Source organism: Mytilus trossulus, chromosome 12 (genome assembly GCF_036588685.1).
Source record: "Mytilus trossulus isolate FHL-02 chromosome 12, PNRI_Mtr1.1.1.hap1, whole genome shotgun sequence".
NCBI lineage: Eukaryota > Metazoa > Mollusca > Bivalvia > Mytilida > Mytilidae > Mytilus > Mytilus trossulus.
In genome coordinates, this window is record NC_086384.1 from 7,741,403 (window position 1) to 7,764,928 (window position 23,526).

Sequence of the window (23,526 nt, forward strand, 5' to 3'; positions counted from 1 at the left end):
TAATGCATAGATAAGAATTGACACCATTTGCGAGTATGGTCTTGAGGAAACGATGATAGTCCGTCGGACGGGGACGATAAATGGCTGACCCGTGTTAAGAGAGAGCCATATCTCTTGCACGTTAAAGATACCCTTGTAGATTTCGAAAAAGAGCAGGCTAATGCCGCTACAAGGCAGCACTCGCACCCGCAAAGTGGAAAGGGATTAATATAAGTTGCAAAACTTGTTTCCCAATATCCACTATAAATAAATATGTTTAAACTAGATAGATAAGAATTGTCGCCCTGTTATTACTAGACAATTTATTACATGAAAGCTGTTATTTATATCAAACTACTAAAACAATGAATTGAAAGATTTAAAAAATAAATTTTATTAAGGTGGCCGTTATTACAACGGAGAAACATAAGACTAAAATATCTTCATATGATTAAGATACACAAAAAGTCCCTGTTTTTACTGTATCGGTAAAATGTTATTCTGAAACCGCAATTTGAGAATCTTTAGGATTATTATACAATGTCATGCTTAACAAAGTTTGGTTCACCGAGCAAAAAACTCTTTAATATTATTTGGGAATGTTACTTTGATTCACTATTCTGTCGTTTTTGTGTTAAAGGTATTGCGTTTACTTATTTGTTTTCTATTTCTATTTTGTAATTTATCAATAATTGTTTAACAATAAACTTATAAACGATGCTGTGTTGTTTGAAATGCAAGATATTGCGAATATGCAATCACCTTATTAGTGTATCGGAAAACAATCTTTGAAACACTCGGTTATCATTTCATTATTCATATCAACTTATAAGTAAGTTTTTTTCTAGAATTATATTTATATAGAACTATCTATTTCCACCACAGGACAGAATCAAATACAATGTCAGAAACCTGTTGTTTAGTGGTCTTCGTTTGTTGATCTGATTTATAAGTGTCACGTTTCTCGTTTTTTATATAGATTAGACTGTTGTTTTCCAGTTTGAATAATTTTACACTATTCATTTTTGGGCCCTCTAATGCTTGCTGATCGGTGTGAGCCAAAGACTGTTTTGAAAGCCGCACTTTGTCCTTTAATTTTTTTTTTACACATTGTGACTTTGATGAAAAGTTGTCTCGTCGTCACTCATAACACATTTTTTCATTTATTTACATGTACAGAATAGCTAAAATTATTATTGATTAAAAATTATTTCAATATTTGAAAAGTCTTTTGTGATTGTTAGGTAAAACTGTTCTGATATACATATAAGACTCGATTTCAAATCAATAATCAATATGAAAAAGGTTATACTATACAGAAGATAGCAAGCAAAGTTTGCAGATTAGCTGATATGATTTGTGTTTTGATTAATGTAAACATCTACACACAGAAACACATGTATTTCTACTTAATTTGGCTTAGTGCCTATTATATTGTCATTGTTGTGTGACTTTCTTTTGTTATGGGTCATGTAAAATGTACAACGGAATTGCAAAATACCAAAATACCATCACAAGACAAATCAAATCACAGACAATAAGCACAACACGAAAAAAACAAGTAATGCGCAACACAATTCCAACCAACAAGCAGGGTGATGACATATGCACCAAATGAGCGAGCATGATCTTATAAATCCTCATATGGCACCCGTCGTGTTACTCAGGTAAGTACCAATTGATTAGTCTAATTCGGTATGTCATACATACGAGGAAAAACGGGTTTTGTAAATATCAATTATAATATGTTCTTCGTCAATCGTTAAGCAGATATTCCATTATTGCACCAACTCTTGATTGCTTCCGTAAAGTTTTCGTAGGAATGCTTATAACTTCACCACTTTGCACTCTTAGTTTGATAGCTTCCATGTGAGCAGGGCGCTCTACCAAGTAAACGTAATAGGAAATTCAAGCTCTAAAATATAGCACAAACACACGCAAGAACATTCAATGCACAAACAAGTAAAATAATTGTCGATTAACATGCAAACCGCAGAACAACAACGAACATATTTAATCAACGACAGACACCACAGGATACCACAAACAGTGACGACGCGCGTATGTCTTGAATCTTCTACAACTATTTTCCTTATACTCGTCCAAACAATTTTCATGACAATGATGTTATTGAAAGACAATGTTATAATCATTAGGGCTACAAACGATAACCCGTAACAGATTATCCAAACAAAGCATACCAGAAACATAAAAAATAAATACATGAATGATGCATGTACCAAGACACGTTGTAAAGCAATGGAAATCCACACTCGGTATCGTAGAGTGGTTTTATCGGACACAAATTAAGGCTTAGAAATAAGAAAGTCTGCTTACAATGATACTTGTATTGGAACTCTGAATAGCTAACGTCACACCAACGGTGACGTCGTGTACAATCGAGCGGTAGCGGGAACACCTCATGTGCAATTCTTAACATTCTGGGGGCTCACAAATGAATTTTTAATACAATAAGTTGAAAATTAATTATGAAAATTTCACTTTGAATTACTGTCTCTGATAAATATAAAACTTTGAATATCTTTCACTTTCTTTGATAATGAGCACGAATGAAAATAAAAATATTTCACAGTCTGTAATAAAGCACGATCAGTTAACTGTCCATAAAATTAACCGATAGTCTCATTTGATTCACATTTTTATCTTTTCTTTTGCATAGGTCTTCGGTCGTCAGGAGGGCAGTATTTGATCACGGTCCGAGTATATATTCTTTTGTTGTCAGTTCTAGCGGATATAATAATTGCGGTTCCTTTTTAAGTCTTTTAATGACATTTTCTTTTCTCCATTTTGAAATCTCTTTGTTCACTGGAGAAGGTGGGTGGTCATCTTTTCGTAATACATTATCGAAATGTCTGTCGTCATAAAATTGAGAATGGAAATGGGGAATGTGTCAAAGAGACAACAACCCGACCAAATAAAACAAAACAACAGCAGAAGGTCACCAACAGGTCTTCAATGTAGCGAGAAATTCCCGCACCCGGACGCGTCCTTCAGCTGGCCCCTAAACAAATATATACTAGTTCAGTGCTAATGAACGCCGTACTAATTTCCAAATTGTATACAAGAAACTAAAATTAAAATAAAACTAGACTAACAAAGGCCAGAGGCTCCTGACTTGGGACAGGCGCAAAAATGCGGCGGGGTTAAACATGTTTGTGAGATCTCAACCCTCCCCCTGTGGTTACTTATACATGTCTTCTGATATGAATTTAATACTTGAAATACTTTCTTTCTCTCTTATTTTTCGTCAATATTTTCAATACCAAATGATTCTGTCTTCCATAACTTCTCCGGGTTGCCTTCTTTTGTCTTTTGTGATATTCTTACATTCATTGTAGATGTTTGCTGGTTTATATTGTAACTTGGTTTACCGTGAAGTGGTCCTGATAATAAATAACCAGTTTTGGATTTCACGGCAGTAGGCCCCTCGCCTCTAATTATATGGTTTTCTACAATTGACCAATAGTATTCGGCTCCTTCGAGTACTGAGATGTGAAAATTGTCGTTCGCGGTGACTGGATGAGCAAGTTCTATTCCTGATAAATACGGCAATTTTGCGGCTTTACGGATGGACGTATTGAGCGGTGCGGCAATTTTCGGTACGATCAATACTCTGATCGGCAATTGTCCTTCATCTGTTAGCAAATAAATAATACTAGTTTTTAAGTGTCTAATTCTTGTACTTTCTGCACTGTCCACAAATCCGGATAGGTTTAAAGTTTCTGTGCCAGTAATTGATAACTGTAATTTAACGGATAAGTCTTCCGTGATGTACGATCTATGTGCTCCTTCATCAAAAAGAATGTTGGCATCTGAACAGTGTCGTCCCGATCTTATAGGGTTAATTGCAGTTTTGAGCAAAACATTCGTGTTTGCCTTTAATTGTGAAATTGTTTCCGGTTCCTTCGCGTTGTGTTGTAAGGTACTAAAGTTTACACTGTCTAGATAATCATTATGTGTATTCTCTTTACATAAACTCGTGTGATGACGCTTGTCACACTTTCTGCATGATTTGATTGACTTACAATCAACCAAATTGTGATGTCCTAAACAGTTGAAGCATCAGCGTTCTCTTTTTACTATTGACATGCGGTCTTCAAATTCAGTAACTTTGGAACAGTTTACCGATGCGTGTGATTCTTTTACGTGAATTTGTCTGTTTGTTTGTTTTGTATTGACCTTTACATTGGTGTGAAATGCTGCAGTAGCGGTAGGATTTTCATGACGGTCTGTTGAGTTACCGGCTTCCATGATATTTATTTCATGAAATATGCCTTTTCGTAAATCTGCCAAGCGTATGTTTGTGGACCCAAATTCTCTTGCAAGGTTTTTTTCGAATTTCCCCTGGTAGTTTGTTCAATATTATTGGCACTAACAGCGCTCCGTATGAATCATCAGTTTGTCCTAGTGATTATAAACTTCTTATGTAAATTTCAATGTTGTCATAAAAATGTCGGAGGTTGAAAAGTGTGTACCTAGGCGACGCTATATCAATAAGTTCCTGCATATACCTCTGTGAAATTTTATGTTGCTGACCATATCTTTCTTGTAATAGGGAAATTGCCTTTTCATAGTTTGCATTAGTGAGCGCTTAACCTGTCACTGATTTCAGAGCTTCATCGTGAAGTAACGATTTCAAATAATTGAATTTTTGGACGTTGCTTAAGGTTGGGTTCGTATGTACGGTTGTCTCAAATGAGTCCCAAAATGACTGCCATTTAAGTATATCTCTGGACATCGAAAGTAGGGAGATTCAACTTGGGTAGTTTGTTGTATTCACTAGTTGAGCTAAAGGATGGATTTGACAAACGATAATTTGAGTTGTTCTGGTGTTCTGTATGTGAAGAGTTTATAGTATGAACGGGTTGAGTAGTTTCTATGCGTGGAGTAAAACTTTCTGCGTGTGTATTCAACGATGTATTTTTGACTACGATAAATTTTTTGACTTGACGAAGTTTACCTTCTAAGTTAAATGCATACTCATCTGCTTCAACGATCTCTGTTTCAATATCTCCGTCGTCCAGTTCCTGTACTAAGTCCTCATCTAACTTGCGTAATATTTCTTGCTTCCGTTTCAGACTATCCAATATGTTTGACAAATCTTCTGTGTCAATGGTTCATCTTCTTCCTGTTGAACGTCTTCAAATTTCTTTATCAGTCTGGAAACTGCACTTCTATGTCCTGCTCGTATCGAACGTAGCTTCATCCTGGTCTCGGCACCAATATCGTAGAGTGGTTGTATCGGACACAAATTAAGTCTTAGAAATAAAAACGTCTGCTTACAATGATACTTGTATTGAAACTCTGAATAGCTAACGTCACAACAACGGTGACGTCGTGTACAATCGAGCGGTAGCGGGAACACCTCATGTGCAATTCCTAACACTCGGTATAACAGTCGTATTCGAGAATAGGTCACGTTCGGTACTTAGCAGACAGAAGAAATTAATGTGATATCACAAACGTGGTAAAATATCATTAGTTACATAATATTACCAGTCTGAAACCTAAATGGCACTTTTATTACGGATTAACCCTGCCTTAATGTTCATTATCATGGATTTGTTCATAATGCGTATAATATGCCAGTATATGCTTCTTAATATTTAATGAAATTCACTAAAATGTTTCTTTTTCATCTTCAGTTAGAAAAATTTTGCAATACACTTTTTTCCTGATATATGTGTATAAATAAGTATGTTATTTTCTGTATTGAAAATATTCTTACATTATTATTATATTTTCAGTCATTTTCTATGATAAGACAGTGGTTGGATAGTTGTTGGATGGTATGAAAGTCTTTAAGACGTTGCTTTCATGTATGTGTCATTGATAAATTTTTGTGGATTAACATTGGTTCCACTAAGGGAAATGTTCCACAATTATATTGGTTGTGTCAAGATATTTGTAAGCTCTTCTAAATGCGTATAACAAATAGGTCAATATCTCCCTCTGAATTAAGATATTTATGAAACAATACTTATTCATTTTATTGTGGATAGTTTTTTAAAAATGTAAAGGAAGTGTTCCGCTAAAACATGAAATAAAAGATTTTTATTTAACTTCCTCTTTAATTGCACTGATGAATTATCTCATTCCGTACAGATAAAATACAGTCTTCTAATAATAATATATCAATTGTACCTAACATTTAAACATGAAGTTAGATAGGAAAGAACACAATTCGAAAGGCAATAGTCAAAAATGTATCATTCTGTCGTTCGTTTTACTTGTTTTAGTTGGAGGATGTTTCTCTTTGGCGTTAATAGGATTGTTGAAGCTAGATCCTTTCAACCAAAGGAGTGATACGTCAAATCTTTGTAGATTACTCCCTTCTAGTGATTCCTGTACTTTTATGCCGAAAAAGGATGTTCTGCTAAATTCAAAGAGAAGCATGGGTAGGTAGAGTTATTTATATATTTCCTGCCATCTTCAAATAATTACAAGCTAATCATGGTGCAAAAAATATACGTTATTTTTAAAAATACTAAATAATACTTATCCTTTAAAACTTTTGAAAACGGATGTATGTAAGCAAGACTTCAAGCAAACAAAGCACTAAAATAAAGTGTAGAAGTCAGCCGAGTACCAGCTTATTCTAAGAAACATAAAGGAATAGAAAGAAAAGAACGCAAGTGTATTTAGTTAAGTCCGTAATGTTTTGTTCAGATCTTTCAATAGATAGTTGTTTTATGAAAAATTGATGCATTTAGAGAATTTACAAAAAAATTATAGGATTCAGAAAAGATAACCAAAGACCGACGAATGTCTCATGGTGATTGCCGTTAACAAATAAATCACTTACGTAGTATCTACTACACACATTCCCTGACACCAAGAAAGGAGGTAAAAGTCACAAATTTCAACCCATGTTAATGGTATATTTGTTGTTCTTTTGAAATTTGATAATATCATGTACTCGGGAGTGTAAAAATGTCTTGCCTCACATGGCGCAACCGTCGTGTCGATCATGATGATGGATAGCTTCGACAGGTGGAACAAAATAAAAAGTAGATCACAAAAAACTGAATTCCGAAGAAGTTACCATAATCATAAACATTGGCAATCGTGACAGAAAAATTATATAACAGTCATTCTACACCTTAATTGTTTTATTCACAAGCTTCTCTGTCAAAAGCAATATATTATCAAGGAAATCATAATAGGAAATGCAAGCCCTGGAATATCGTATCACGTGGGAGATTGGAGATGTTTTCATAGGAAAGCGCTGCTGAAATATTGTATATAGAAACATATAGATCACAATCGGAAATCTGAAATCAACTTTTTAGGGTTGAATTTTGTTCTCAATAACCCAATAGTGTTCATTTCTTACTGTATATCAGTATAATTATGAGGTAGAATTTACTGTATCTGAGATATCCTTTTATTCAAAGTGCACGTTTGGAATGTTACTGTAACTGATAGTAAAGAATAAAGGAACAACTCGATTATAAGAGGAGCACAGATAGTTCTCAAAGGACATACTTCATTCTCTGTTTTTAAAATTAGTGAATCTTGTCTTCGATGCAAACGATTCTAGTAACCGAAAACAAAGACATGTCCATATTATATCTGTTTAAGGTCAATGTGTTAACTATTAATTCATACAATATCAAAAATGTATCATTATTTTTTAACAGTCCCCTCAACAAACAACGTTCTTACTCTTTTGAAACCATGTCCGTATTTTTATATTATAGGAGAATATGTCTTTGAATTCTTTTACTATACACAAGCAGTGTGCGTCTGTCTCCAGTTCATTACAGTAATGTTTCTGCTTCCACACATTGTTTGCTGTTTGAATACATTTTGTTCTTGGTGTACAACGTGTACAGGCACCACCATTTGCCTTAGTTTCTGCTTTAGTGACTGTTTCCGATGGGTATTGATACTGATCGATGGATTCGTAGTAGGTGAGTAAAACCATATCTTACTTCGTGTTGTTTATTCTTTAGTTTTCTATGTTGTGTCATGTGTACTATTGTTTTTCTGTCTGTCTTTTTCATTTTTTAGCCACGGCGTTGTTGTTTTGTTTTAGATTTATGAATTTGATTGTCCCTTTGGTATCTTTCGTCCCTCTTTTACTTAAAATGATAAGGAAAAAAAACATCTATTCAATCAATTTATAAGTATATGAAATAAAGTAATTCTCTGTGTTTCTTTGATGAAACTGATTTTGACAGTTCTACTATGAACATGGCATGATAGTTAAAAAAAACCTAACAGACACAAAGCTGAAGCCAAAACATAAAAATAGTTAATCTGAATAAATCCGTAAATCAATAATTATTTTCCTAAAATAAAAGGGAATATTTGGAGAAAAAAGTTATAATTCATTTCAGGATCGAACAGGAGTACCGACAACTTAACTTATGATACCCTCGGGGATTAACAGTCCAGCAGTAGTAGTTACGACCTAATAAGTGGAAAAAGTGAATTCAACAGAATTTACATCTCTTTCTTATATTTTAAATCTGTAAGGTTAATCAGTCAATGTTCTACATTATCCTTATTTTAATTTATTTTAATTCAATAGGAATTTTGTGCATTATTAGTTGTTCAGTTCTTGGATTGTACTTATCACCACGTGACATTATGCAGATCGATGGATATTTTTATTGCGTTTCCAGTGGATTATTAGGAATATTGAAGGTAATATAATAATGTATTCATTGAGATTAAATGTGTGAACACGAGGAAATAGCATATGAGCGTCAATAAGCTCACTCTAAATGATCAAAACATGTACCATGTATGAAGGTATTCTAGTCTATAATTATAAAGGTTCTTGGCTAACAAATATAAACCAGTTCAACAGATAAAAGATAATATTTTGTCACGATACCATAAAAACACTTCAAATTTTATAAATTATACTTCGGACTTCTGATTGACTATCACGGTTCTAAGAAATATCGAAGTTCACCGCTCTTCATATATATATTCCATATGGAAGTGTACGTAAACTATGTTGGTTAGCAGGCGTGGTCATCGGACACAATTTTCAAACAAGATACCCTACTGATGATTGTTACCAAGTTTGATTAAATTTGGTTCAGTAGTTTCAGAGGAGAAGATTTTGGTAAAAATTAACAGACGACGACGGACGATCGATCAGAAATGCTCACTAGACCTTTCAGGTGAGGTGAGCTAAATAAAGGCAACAGTAGTATACCGCTGTTCAAAACTCATAAATCCATGGACAAAAAAACAAAATCGGGGTAACAAACTTAAACCGAGGGAAACGCATTATATATAAGAGGAGAACAAGTACATAACACAAAAATGTAACTAATTAGACGAACAGATTTGTCCATCTTAGTCTATATTTCAGAAAAAATATAAAATATTTTATTCTTTGAATCTTTATCTCCGTCATTAGTGATGAATGCCACCAAGGATAAAACATAAAAAAAAATTCTTGGAAACCCGTAACTCTAGGTAATGCCGACACCACTTACAGAGAAAGCGTTAAGTCCAGCGCTTGAAAATACAAATACTAAATATAAACAACCACTGTTTACAATATACTTATATATAAATTAAAACACTTGTAATTCGTGTTTTACTTACGAACGTCCACGACTAAAATCAAGACCTTAACACATGGAAATACATTTTGCGCCAAACCATGAAAACTTTGACCATTGGTCATTCTTTACACATTACTACACTTAGTGTTGATGAACCTTGTAATACATTATTGTTCTACTATACTGCAAAACGCAGAAAAATATACTTATTAGGGTTTCTGGGTTTCTAATAATAGATACGAGGAAAAAACGCTTCAGGCGCAAACAATTTGACAATTGTTATTCATCAATCAATTACCTCTTTATTCATAGTTTAAGAGAAAATAAAATGATCCATGATATTTGATGTAAGCACAGGATTAAATCATACTAGACTGATTTCAACTAAAGTACAAACCTTATTTTCCAGACTCAAATATTTAACAGATTTAAATTATATTCTTCATAAGAATTTGTACAGGCATTTTCTAAAGAAAAAGGCGAGATAAATATGGTTTAAGCTAAGTTAAAACCTCCGACGTGTATGAAAGTTGTTTCTAGTTTCATTACAATAACACTAACACATAGGTAATCATCCAAATAGACATTGCAACCTCTTTCCTTCCAAACAATTATTCCATGTGGAGAAAATAAAAATGATTCATTTCTTATTTCAATAGTATTCACTGAGTTTAAAGAATAATTCAATCACAAAAGTGGGAGAAATAAACCACTATTGTATTACATTTAGAACTAGATGCTAATTTTAAAGGATTTTGTATATTTTCAGTTAGTTGGGTACATTATATATCTGAAGAAAGTAGGATTTACCTCAGATGGTTACATCTATGGATGCGACTCACAAAATTCAGATATCGATGCTGACAAAAAATTGGAAACAACAAAATATTAAATTTCATCAGGATTTACTGTCGAGAAGTCACTTGTGACTTTATATACATAAACAAATAACTATCTATTTGATATAATGTATAGCGAACGCAATTGGAAAGTCTTTACTGTATAAATAAAACATTTATTATAAGGCGAAAGGATGCATAGATAGCATTAATTAACAAATAGTGATTGCAAATAACGAAAAAGTTATACAAAAGCATCGTTTAGCATCGTTTAGTTAATTAACACTAGGATTTTGTTAAACCAATTTCTTAAGACATGTTTAAACTTTCACTTATGTGATCTTTTGAAATTTATTCATACATTTTTGTATTATTCAAAATTATCACACAAAATTTGCCCTTTGTTGTAGTCCGTACTTTGACCTATAATGATTTACACTTTCAGGTGGAGGGTATGATATTAGTTCCATTTAGTCTATCAAATATGAAGATATGGTATGATTGCCAATGAGACAACCCGACACAAGCTACTAAATGACACATAAGTAAACACCGAAGGAATGCACATTTGTTTAAAGGGCCACCACATTAATTGCTTTAATCTATATTGTATTATATTAACAAATGTTAGAGAATTTAATTGAAGGTCTTTTGATTGTCTCTCATAATCATGGACATTATAAATCAGTAATATAAAATTATGAAATGTCAAAATTGCATAAAACATTAATGAAGACAGTTTCTAATGACTTGCTTACATTACAATGTAATTATTGCATAAATTATTTTACAAATCATTAAAAGACATTTTCAAATGTTCATTTATGTATTCAAAATAAGTTGATCCCAAAGGGAAATTAATTTTTAGAAGTAATAGAATATTCAAGACAAATATACTTATAAATGTACACAAGAAGGAAGAAACAACTATATTTTATATATTAACTTATTTCAAAACATGGAAGTCCAGAATTTGATTTGATAGCTAGCTTGACCTCCGATGTCATTTTTATGGCATTTGTTTATAGTTTCGTTATATAAACAAAATTTGGTAAGCAAACCAAGCAGACATAACATTAATTAAAGTGATGGTCAGAAATAAGAATGACACGATATGAATCAGCAGATTTTTCATCGATTATCATTTTGAGTTCAACGACATGTTATAATTATATTTTACTTAGTTTAGTGGATAAAATTACATTGGTTTCAAATAATTTTAAGAAAACACTGTGAGGAGACATTTATAGGTCTGTTCTATGTTCCTTTTGAATTTCAACCAAAGAAGAAGAACTGGATCTTCCATCACTGTATTGGATACCTTAACTACACTAGTGACCTTACAAACAACGGTATATTGCTGGATCTTCCAAGTGCTCCACGAAACCGCTTTCTAAATTATTAACAATCTGTTTTATTATCAATCAAAGACGGGCTTCAAAGTTATTGTGAAACCTATTCTAGAGGTGGCGTGAATCAGATACTTGAAAATACCAAAAATCTTTTACACTGCATACAATCTAACTCTCTTTCATCTTGTAACAGTATTAAAACATTTAACTTTTCTGTTCTTTACACTAGTATTACACATTCCAAACTAAAAGACAAATTGAAAGAGTTGGTTTTGCTTTGCTTTATCAAAAAGAATGGCCAACGTAGATACAAGTATATTGTCTTAGGGAGGGATAAATCCTACATTGTAAAGGATCACTCTGATTCAAACAAAATATTCTCTGAAACTGATATTATCAAGATGCTTCATTTCTTGATTGACAGCATGATGTTACGTTCGGAGGACGTTATTTTAACAGATTGTCGGCATTCCAATTGAAACAAATTGTGCCCTTTTCCTGCCGATTTGTTTCTTTATTATTATGAGGCTGACGTCATGCAAGAACTTCTTAGGAAGAAAGATATCCTTTAACTCTACTTTAGCTATAAAGATGATGTTCTTTCATTAAAAAATTCAAAATTTGGTGACTATGTGGAACGCATCTATCCCATCGACTAGAGATACAAGATACTACATATACAGTTAAGTCGGCCTCATATCTTGACTTACATCTAGAAATTGACAATGAGGGTTGGTTGAAAACAAAACTTACAACAAAAGAGATGATTTCATCTTTCCAATTGTGAACTTTCCATTTCTAAGAAGCAACACTCCAGCAGAACCTGCATACGGGGTATATATCTCCCAATTGATACGATATTCCCGTGCTTGCATTTCCTATTATGTTTTTCTTAATAGAGGGTTGCTGTTTACAAGGAAGCTATTGCACCTAGAGTTCCAAATGGTGAAGTTGGAATCATCCCTTCGTAAATATTTCGGACGACATCACGATTGGGTTGACCGTTAACTGTTTCACAAATGATGTGTTCCTTACGTCGTAACTACAATCCCCTTCCCTTTCATGAATGTAACATACCGAATAAGACTATTGACCGGATTTTTTATCACATAAGCAACACGACGGGTTCCACTCGTGAAGTAGAATCTGCTTACCGGAGCACCTGAGATCTGAGTTTTTTGTGGGGTTCGTGTTGTTTATTCTTTAGTTTTCTATGTTGTGTCATGTGTTCTGTTTTTTCTCTGTTTGTCTTTTTCATTTTTAGCCATGGTGTTGTTAAATTATTTTCGATTTATGAATTTGACTGTCCCTTTGGTATCTTTCGTCCCTCTTTTATACAGAACTCAGGAGGCAATGTCAGCTGACTGTAAATTATATGAAAAGCTCATTTCCTGTCGACTTTATAATTATTTTAAACATTTTAATAGACGTCACTAAACCTTTGGCATATAATTCTTTGTTTTTAAAAGTCATGATCATTTATTTTCAACACGGACAAGAAATATGAAACTTGGACATGTTGGAGTTCAAAGGCCCTGCGGTTACCTTTAATTTCAAAAGAAAATTTAGGGGTAGGCGACCCGGGTCACAGTCATCCCTTGATAAAGGCTACAATTCTGGTCAAAGCAGATTTTTATAGTTTGGTGCCTCCGGTTACCCTACTTTTTAAAATTTATCCTAAAGTCACTGTAAGCTGAAATTCGTAGCGGTTATCGGTACAAATAATCTAAACTATCAACCACGTTCACATTCCATTCATAATCGCAAAAAAAAAAACAACGCTACTGACCTACCTTTAAAGTGATTACACAAGAAACAGAAAAAGAAAACTACTTGGAACAGCACCAGGCTGAGTATTGGTATTGTTTGAGTAAAAACTCAGCACTGGACGATATGTTAGTTGTACTTCACATAACGTTATTTTTTTTAAAAGTCTTTCGGGTTTTTCATGCACTTTCTGTTCACATTTTCACAACAATCGTTCAAAAAGGCTAAACTGACTTGTAAAGTTTCAAACAATGTCAAGTGTTTCATTCGCCAAAAATCTCGTGCGTTTCTGCTAAAAATGCATGGGCAATTTTGTGAATGAAGGGGGGAAAGTAGATCCTAACTCGTTGCAATCGCGCATGTCATTTGCGGACTTATCTTATCGGGGCCTTTTATAGCTGACTATGCGGTATGGGCTTTGCTCATTGTTGAAGCCGTACGGTGACCTATATTTGTTAATGTTTGTGTCATTTTGGTATTTTGTGCATAGCTGTCTCATTGGCAATCATACCACATCTTCATTTTTATAACCCAATATATTTTATATCACGATCAGTCCACTGACACTGACATTATCAGCGAGTACACATCAAAGGGAAAATGTACAAATTACCGATAAAAATTATATACATTCGATAAATATTATGCTATTTATAATTGCATGACTGGTATAATTTGATTACCCTATATTTCATATTTTATTCTTTAGAATAATAACATTTATATGATTCTTTTTAGTAGTCAAGTTCCAAAGTTAAATTGTATTGTATTGTTTAATGTTAAGCTTTGTAGTTTTTTTTGATTGAATAAAACAATTATAATCACTTCCGGTTCAAAGTGAATGAAAATAATGTAGCTAGTAGCTAAGTTAACGTAAAGGAAAAAATGTACGATAACTGAATGATACATAGTATTATCTCTTTCAAACTTTAATTTTCAACACGTGTTTCGAGATAAAAAGAAAGAAAGCAGAGCGATGACTACACGCGTTGCAATTGTAAGTATCTAAATATATAAAATAATTTATATACTTTCTATTTGAATAGGAGGTAGTGTTTATATAATACATTTGTCTACTTTTCTTACGTGTGCATTCAATAGCTGTTAACATTTACATAATATTGATAGTTATCAGTTATTCCTACTTTAATAAAAATAATATGCTCTAAATTATACATTAATTCTAAGTGAAATCCGTATAACATGTATAAATCTAGTTTATATTTAAAGTCTAAAAATACTGCAAAATTCAATAATTATAGGAATTTTGTTTACAGTAAGAGTTGATATCGATTGTATATATATTAGTCACATATTATAAACACGTGTTGTTGTACACACATCATATTTCAAATACACTTTCCAAATTAAGGAAATAGATTTCAAATAGTTTCAGATATCTATTTTAAAAACTATATGTACCATGTACATGGTGGTACATGGTGTATATATACGATATCAATTACATAATTTTGTGGTTTGAAAGTGTCTGACTATTGATTGAGTTTTAGATTATTTGTCGAGTATACGAACCTCAGATATAAACATAATTAAAGAAACAAATGTTGTTAGAACTTTACACACAACTGCAATATATTATACTTTAGTTTACTTAAGTAAAATTAGAAAAAAAATCTTTATTGATCTTTATTTTTACATCTGAAGTTAATTGAATGAATTCTTTTGTAAACAGATATACATTAAATGGATGGCAATTTTTCCTTAGATTGTCCGAATAGTATAATTCCTAATTTAAATTATAATATGTAATTGCTAGATTGATATCCAATTTATTCATATAAATAATCAAATGTTCATTTGTCTTTTTTAAGGATTTACCAATTATTTCCAGATAATTACTTGTGTTTAAGTGATAACTCTAACACGAAACTACAAGGTTCCATACTACAACGGGAATGCTGGGTCGAGTTTGGTTAATCGCTCCAAAAGAGGGGGGGGGTCGAATTTTAGTAATGAACTTAACATGTTTTGGCTATTCACGGCGACAACGAACTTCGCTTATTTCGAAGTTTTGTGGTAGAAATAATTTTTTAACCAAGATATTCTTTTCAATTATGTATGACTCAAAAACAACTGTAATTTTATTATTCTACATTTTATTAGTTACAAAATGGAAACAACACGTTATAAATTTCATACGTTCGAAGCCTTATTGTATTTACCTTCATTCACCAGGAATGACCACAGCCAAATATTTGGATGCTAAGGACGTATAAGACACGGGACAGTTGAAGAGCTATAAATATGATCAAAAGGACCCCATCAAATATCCAAATCAATCTGAACTCAACTTTGCCTGAGAATGTTGAAACCTTAATGTCTCCAATGGGGTTACTGAATGAAGAGTTAAGCAATGCATTTGCATGGAAAAGTTTACGTAAATTAATGAAATAGTTTAAATCTCCCCGAATCTAAATGATCTCTCTAAGGAAACATGAATAAATGAAAATAACATTTTATTAACTTTGTGCTTTCAAAGCCAAACCCAAACGTTAGAAGGTCAAGGATTTGTAGATGCTTGAGGAGTTATATGAACAAAAGGTGATACAAAAGATTAACAGAAATACTGCATAGGTTAACTTTTACTGAGGCAATGGGAATAGTTATCAAAGGTACCAGGATTATAATTTAGTACGCCAGCTTCTTAAATAAAATTTGAACTTATTAACGGCGAGTTTTAGAATGGTATATTAAAAACACCGAAACACTAACAATCATAGAGTTAATGATACTTTGTATACACTGTCTTGGACAATTAACGAGGGAACGCAGTAAATGTTGCTTTGAATTTACAGGTGACTGGTGCAAACAAAGGAATAGGATTTGCCATTGTCGAATCCTTGTGTAAACAGTTTGAAGGGGACGTCATTCTAACAGGTACTTACATATGATAGGATGATGGTATAAGTAACAAAAGAGAGGCGAAACATACCAGAGGGACATACAAACTCATAAGTCGAAAATAAACTGACAACGCCATAGCTAAAAAAAATAATAAACAGACAAACACGCGCTGCTTCCTTTCAAAAATTTAGATAAATCGTAGTTCCCCTTTTAAGTATACGACAGTGTAATAAATAATATAAAAAACTATAAAACATTAAACATACCCATTCATCTTTCAGTTATTATAAGTCGGGTCAACTAAACTCATTGATATTAATAGATATGTTGGAAAGTGAAAATATATATCATGGCCACTAATTGAGTGTTTTTCTGTCGTTACTTGATTAAGTAACATTTGATACTATGAAAAATCATCGATTTTTCTATCGATTCTACTGATGAGTACAGCAAGCGATATTTGAATATTGGGTGGGAAATAACTGCTTGCATTTTGTTATACACTTGACATTGTTATATATAATACATTTCCGTATTAAAGTATTTTTTAACTATAACACCGTCATATGTAAATTCATAGTCAGAAGCATCGACAGCAGTTGTCCAATATCACATCTGATCTTTCTTTGCTGGTTTTTGTTGCCTATTTCTCCTTTATTTGTTTTTTATTTATTTAAACTTGCAGTTGATTGCAGTCCTTCGATACGTCTATAGTGTTCAATTTATTCACACATTTTATAGAATCATGAGGATAAATTATCACACCTCAGTGTATTGCAAGACACCAGTCTGCTGAATGAGCCATTTTATGCTAAATATTTAAACAAATAATCGCCAGAAGAATAGAAGACACACACAGTGAATCAAAGAACAGTGGATTGTGTACTATAATACTTGTGAAAGTCTTTACATTTTACAGGTCGGTCCGAGGAGAGATGTAAAGCTGCAGTAGCTCGACTACAGGAGAAAGGACTTTCACCTAAATATTATACTCTCGATATTGACGACTCGAGTTCAATTACCAAACTAAAGAATTTTGTCAAGGATAATTATGGAGGGATTGATATCTTGGTAAACAATGCTGGAATTTCTAACAAGGTATCTATTTACATTATTATATTCTTTATACGTGTTTTTACAAAACGCATTGTCAAAGCTAAATGAAAGAAGGTTGGTGTCCAAATCTTGATATTCAAATCATTATATATTACTTAACTTTGAGTAAATGCCATTGTTCAAGCATATACCTTACTACCTATTGGACCAATGGTTAACTTATAAAGTTTTGACAAACAATTCAAAGAAAAGCACTGACCAACACAAAATAAGGGTAAGCTCTTATCAAAACAGTAGAGGAACTTAATCAAGTACCGTATTTTCTCATGTAAACTAATATCATGTTGGAATTATCTTTGCCACCGAAAAACGGCAATTATTCTGGCAAATACTTTTGTCGTTATATGCAGCCCCTTTCTGGACACTAAATTGGTTTCTATTCATTGAAACCAAATTTCCTTTTGGCTATATTGTCTGCTCTATTCTTGACCATAATTCAAATTCAAATCTAAACAAAAGAATGTTAAAGAAAAACAATATACGTACAAAGCAATTAAACAGTAATGACACATTATTATTACATAACTGTCAGCTTATTCATTGAGACTGGAATGTAATGTAGATTATTTTACACCTACAAAATTTATGATGTTGGCTTAGAAAGCAACGCATTTAACACCGTCTAGGACAATACATTTAATCTACTTCACAAGAAAACAAAGTACAGAATATAAGTGCTATAGTGGTGTAATATATCTTCTAGACGTATTTTTTCAGGTAGGAACTATTGGCCAGCGGGCTACAACGACATGTGGGACAAATTACTTTGGTACCTTGAATGTTTGTAATACTTTGTTTCCTCTTCTAAAGCCACATGCTAGGTAATTATACAGACATGAAAGCCTTCGTGTTTCATAGGCAGTGTCATGCAGAGGCGGATTTATGATGACGAAATGCCTGCCTCCTCCTTATGGAGCTACATGTATGGTTTGTTGACCTGTTGGTGACCTTCTGCTGTTGTTTTTTTATTTGGTCGGGTTGTTGTCTCTTTGACACATTCCCCATTTCCATTCTCAATTTTATTTATCTATTATATCAACATACTCAACTCAAAACTTTATCTAGTTTGGGAGCCTATCCCTATCTCCATTTTTTGAATCATGGATCAACATCTGCCATGTCCACGCTACCAGGAAGAAGTCAAAGATAAAAAAAAACCAAGAGAAGTACAGAAAATGACATATTTGAAAAGAAGAAAAGACAAATATTATTGAAAACGTGAGACGACCCGGGTGAAAGTCAAGAATTTAGAAATTGTGGTCTGATCGAAAAGAGCAGACATGCATTTCGAAAAAAAAATACGGCCGTCGGATTTAAAAAAAACGTTGCGAAGGTTTGTTAATGTGCAGAAATATATCAGACAAATAGTTTAGTATCGTCGTTTGTAATCAGTAACATATGCTTTTTGGCATATTTGATTAGTCATAGTTAATCATGTGTGGGGAAAACTTTATAAACATTAACTGTATTCAATTTATGATTTTATAAAACTTTCTAATTATGAATCAAGGAAAATTAACTTATTGTTTTAAAAAATATGCAAATTTTACAGGGTAGTTAATGTGTCCAGCATGGCTTCGCAAGAAGCAATAAGTAAGTGCAGTGAAGAGATGAGGTCAAAGTTCAAACAGCCAAACATAACTATGGATGAATTGACTGCTTTAATTCAACAGTTTATTGAGTAGGTATCATAGTTTGACTTGTTATAAGTAAATTATAAATAAGGTTTGAGGTACGGTATTGTTAACCCGCATTTCTTTTTATGTTGTAATGAACGCGCATATATCTCTTCATCATTTGTGATATATTCAGTATTATCTTTAGGAATCATGCATATATAAGAATACAGATCATGGCTGTATGTGCATTCAATATTTCTATAAAGAAGTCACAGAAAAGCAGCAAATACAAATTTTCTAGTCTTTGGTTTAATCCCACACTCATGGAGAGCACTCTCCCACAAGATCGTCTATGCGGTTTCATTTGGAAATAAACAATAATGAATCACAAAGAAACATGCAACAGCTTGAAGTTTGTGTTCATCAAAAGTAGAAAAAGATTAATTTATTTATCGCTATTCATTAGTTTCGTCAATGTATTTGGACTCCTTAAAACGTATTATGTTGGTCAGGTCTGTACAAATTTTAATTAAATGATTTTTTGTACCGACGCATAATTTATGAAAGAAAAGCCACGGATCTTTTTAGCCATGAATATAATTTAGTCATATGTTTTGAATGTTATATAAGTCAAGTCATTTTAATGTATGTTTTTGTTTGCGAATATTGTATATAAAAAAAAGTTCCCCAGATCGGTAACGCCCCCATTCATTCTATTCATTATGTATTTCATCAGTACTACTCGGTAACACTCGCAATTTGGATTTCTTCCTAATTATAGAAAATGCAGTGCTCGAAGAATCTTGCGTATCATTATTTAGTTGATGATAGATTGATTTAGTATGTTGTATAATCTGGGAAGATTTTACGATGACAAGGTGTTGCTTTTTACCGTAAAATATGTATGCCGAGCGTTATTCTTTAACAATGCTATATCAGTCAGACACATAAAGGTCGTCAAACTGCTTCTAAGTAGCGATGGCTAATCAACCACCATTTAAGACATTTAACATGCAGTAATCGGTTCCAGCAGATAATCTAACTGTACGTTCAGTTTTAATACTATACAGATATATATAAGGTTACATTTTCGCATATTATAAGAAATTACCACAATATAATTGCTTTCACAATTTGTTGTTTTATTATTGTCCAACATGATAGATATATTTGTTGTATTGATATTTTATTGGAAGCTATGTTTAAATGTTATACAAGTGGTTTTGAATTGAAGATTCTCTTGTTAATATATGAATCTGCATTCGGTTGCTAATGAAATGAATTGTACATTACTTTAGTGCTGCACAAAATGATGACCATGAAAAACAAGGATTCTTTTTGAAGCCTTATGGAATGTCAAAACTTGGAGTAACTGTTATGACGTTCATTCAACAAAGAGAATTAAACACAGATCCCAGGGAAGATATTGTCGTTAATGCTGTAAGTCTTCTAAGATAAATTGATTTCTCTGATATATACAAGTGTACAAAAAGGTTTTAAAATACAAAAAATAAATATGTTCAGATATTTAAATAATTTTAGACAATTTTATTTGAAAACTATATGATTGCCATATAGATTCAGACAAAACAGTATACTTGTTACCCTTATTCAAAAGTGTAATACATAACAGACTTAAATTATAATTTCATTACATAATTTATGTTGTCCTTTCCTTTACTGTGTTAAAATTTGAGATGCACTTAAGATCCTTCCTGGTCTTGACCTTGACACTTGTTGTAAGGTGACAACTACATTACAAAATACTTCTTTAACCTTAGAAACGAGACTGTTCCTTTTTTGCAACAAATTAAATTAAGTTTATATTTTTCATCTTAACAGTGTTGTCCTGGCTATGTTGCGACAGATATGACATTACATAAAGGTCCAAAGACAATAACGGAAGGTAACATATACACACTGTTTATGTTAAGTCATGACTTAAGATATGTATATAATTTTTTAACAATTTAACTATTATTCATACATGACTTTTTTTGTTATAACATTAATTCAAATTTCGTAATACGTTCAAAATATCACAATTGCCTCAATTGAGTCCATTTGAAAATGTATAATCAATGAAGAAAATATCACCAAACTAGTATACATTAAATTAAGGAGATGTGGTATGATGGTATAAGATATAACTATCCCACCGAGCCATCATAGCATTGCAACGGAAAATAAAACACATGTGTAAAGTAAGAAATAGATCATGAAAGCTTTAAATTGGTTTTTTAATGTTTGTTGTTTTATCAGAAATCGTGACTTTGCTTTTTCTAGTTTCGATTTTTTTCACATTTTGTAATGTTCGAAGCCATATATACAAATCTAGTATAATAAGCTATATAAATTGTGCTCATTGTTGAAAGCTTTAGTGTGTCATCCTTTTTGTATCAATTTCATTTGAAGTCGGATGAATGGTTTTCTCACTGGCAATCATACGACATCTCCTTATCTTCATATCAAAATTAACATTTCATTTTATTTCATATACATTTTAATTCAAAACTTTCAAAAGAGGTCATGGTTTTCTATACATAACTTTGACCTATCAGTCCCCGAGGGTATCATCAGCTCAGTAGTCAGTACGTCGGTACTGACATAATATAACAAACATTTCCAAAAATTGTCCGTTTAAAAATTTTGAAATTATTAAGAAACTAAGATTTCATCTCCATCAGTCAAAGTTGACTTTAGACGATCAAGTTGGCAATCAATTTTAGATATTTTTGTCATATGTCTCTTCAACGGTTTCAGTACCTATAAATCTTCGGAATGCAAATGTTTGGCTTTGAGCGTTCCTGATAAAGGTAAATACTGAAAAGCGCATTGGAAATATTAAACGTGTTGTTTTCTATTTTTTATCTTTAAGTTATTACTGATGACGGAAAATTGCATTTGACGCACGAAATGTATTAAATACTATCTCCATATTCCAATAATAAACCGATTAGCTTCTAAAAAGACAAACACCACACCGTATTTCAGATAATTGTCTATTTTACAATCCATAAAAGCAAACCATTCAACAAAAGTGAAATATAAGATACTAGTAAAAGTATTTATCTGGGTCAAACACATAATTTTAAGAAGATTGTAATATGTTCAACAGAACGTATAAAAAAGAAGATGCGGTATGATTGCCAATGATACAACTATCCACAAAAGACCAAAATGACACAAACATTAACAATTATAGGTCACCGTACGGCCTTCAACAATGAGCAAAGCCCATACCGCATATAGTCAGCTATAAAAGACCCCGATAAGACAATGTAAAACAATTCAAGCGAGAAAAACGTCTGTTTGCAGAAACTTTTCTCGTGTATTTCTATTTTAGGAGCTGATACACCAGTGTACTTAGCATTACTACCATCAGGAACTACAAGTCCTAAAGGCGATTTTGTGTCGGAGCGAACAATTCAGAATTGGGGATAAAAGTACAAATAATTCAACCTTTTGTATTGTATGAGTTCGTTGTTAAACTATTTATTTAATTTATATTACTTGATATTTATTTTTCTAAAGGCAATACAATTTACAATATTCAGTAAATATTTGAATTTTCTAACCATAAAATTGTATAAAAGAAATGTCACTACCATATCACTACATGATATCTGTGTGAATATGATGTACTGAGAACTCCTTAAGTCTTTAGAGCAACACAGTAACACTTAAACGTGTGAATAAAATTTCAAATTCATTTTAAAGAATTGAGATCGACCACAAAAATACCTTAATTAACTAGAAATATATACAATTTCACATCTCATTGATTTATATTAAGCCGTCTTTTTAAGCAAACCTTACCAACATATATTTAAGCTAATATTAAAATCAAAAATAAATAGACAGATGAATTTCATGACTGATATAACAGTTCTTTATTTGCTTGTTAACGGAATTTCGATGTGATGGTATGATAATTGTGTACTAGACGCAAGTTTGGTATCACAATTATTTCTTTCTTAATCATGTTTATATAGCTTATCAAAACAAAATTACATCGGTTATATGATTCTTTGTCATTCTCACAAGAAGTTATTAATTTGATATGTGATAGGGTTTTTGGCATGGTATATTTATAAAATTCTTTAGTCTAACAGAATTAATAGTCTAAGATGGATAATTCATTGTAATTAGTTGTTATTGGCTTTGAAATAGTTGTCAATAATCGTACTCTCAGATTTGTACTTGTGTTTTTTGGTTTGTTGTGGGGATGTATAAATACTATGCCACGTCTGGTCGTTGTCATGTCATTTATTATCATACAACCAAAAACGACTTTTAGTCAGGCACCTTGGAAATAATATATTTTCGATTTTTTTCATATGTATCACTTTTGTTTTTTTGTTTTTGTTTTTTAGAGCCATTCAATTCGTAAAAATTGTATTGCAATATTGTTTTAATCGATTACTTCTTT

General features: G+C 32.2%; 2 protein-coding genes across 2 annotated transcripts; both read left to right on the forward strand.

Moving 5' to 3' along the window:
* Nucleotides 1-6,164: 6,164 nt before the first annotated feature.
* On the forward strand, nt 6,165-10,561 carry LOC134693282 (uncharacterized). Its single transcript, XM_063554027.1, has 4 exons — nt 6,165-6,398; nt 7,704-7,916; nt 8,540-8,655; nt 10,306-10,561. Exons 1-4 carry the CDS (start codon nt 6,356-6,358, stop codon nt 10,426-10,428), a joined length of 495 nt encoding a protein of 164 aa, XP_063410097.1. The 5' UTR covers nt 6,165-6,355; the 3' UTR covers nt 10,429-10,561.
* A 3,791-nt stretch (nt 10,562-14,352) lies between these two features.
* Nucleotides 14,353-23,497, forward strand: LOC134691990 (carbonyl reductase [NADPH] 3-like). Its single transcript, XM_063552306.1, has 8 exons — nt 14,353-14,491; nt 16,311-16,392; nt 17,279-17,457; nt 18,193-18,296; nt 19,028-19,156; nt 20,393-20,534; nt 20,937-21,000; nt 22,441-23,497. The coding sequence occupies exons 1-8, from the start codon at nt 14,471-14,473 to the stop codon at nt 22,536-22,538; spliced, it is 819 nt and encodes a 272-aa protein (XP_063408376.1). The 5' UTR covers nt 14,353-14,470; the 3' UTR covers nt 22,539-23,497.
* Nucleotides 23,498-23,526: the final 29 nt, after the last annotated feature.

What these genes read in the sequence shown, in the direction of transcription:
- LOC134693282 (XM_063554027.1), top strand. Translation starts at nt 6,356, where the DNA reads ATGCCGAAAAAGGATGTTCTGCTAAATTCAAAGAGAAGCATGG. An exon ending in AAATTCAAAGAGAAGCATGG is followed by an intron (nt 6,399 to 7,703) that starts GTAGGTAGAGTT and finishes TTTATATTATAG; the next exon opens with GAGAATATGTCTTTGAATTC. An exon ending in GATTATTAGGAATATTGAAG is followed by an intron (nt 8,656 to 10,305) that starts GTAATATAATAA and finishes GTATATTTTCAG; the next exon opens with TTAGTTGGGTACATTATATA.
- LOC134691990 (XM_063552306.1), top strand. Translation starts at nt 14,471, where the DNA reads ATGACTACACGCGTTGCAATT. An exon ending in AAGATATTGTCGTTAATGCT is followed by an intron (nt 20,535 to 20,936) that starts GTAAGTCTTCTA and finishes TCATCTTAACAG; the next exon opens with TGTTGTCCTGGCTATGTTGC. An exon ending in TCCAAAGACAATAACGGAAG is followed by an intron (nt 21,001 to 22,440) that starts GTAACATATACA and finishes TTTCTATTTTAG; the next exon opens with GAGCTGATACACCAGTGTAC.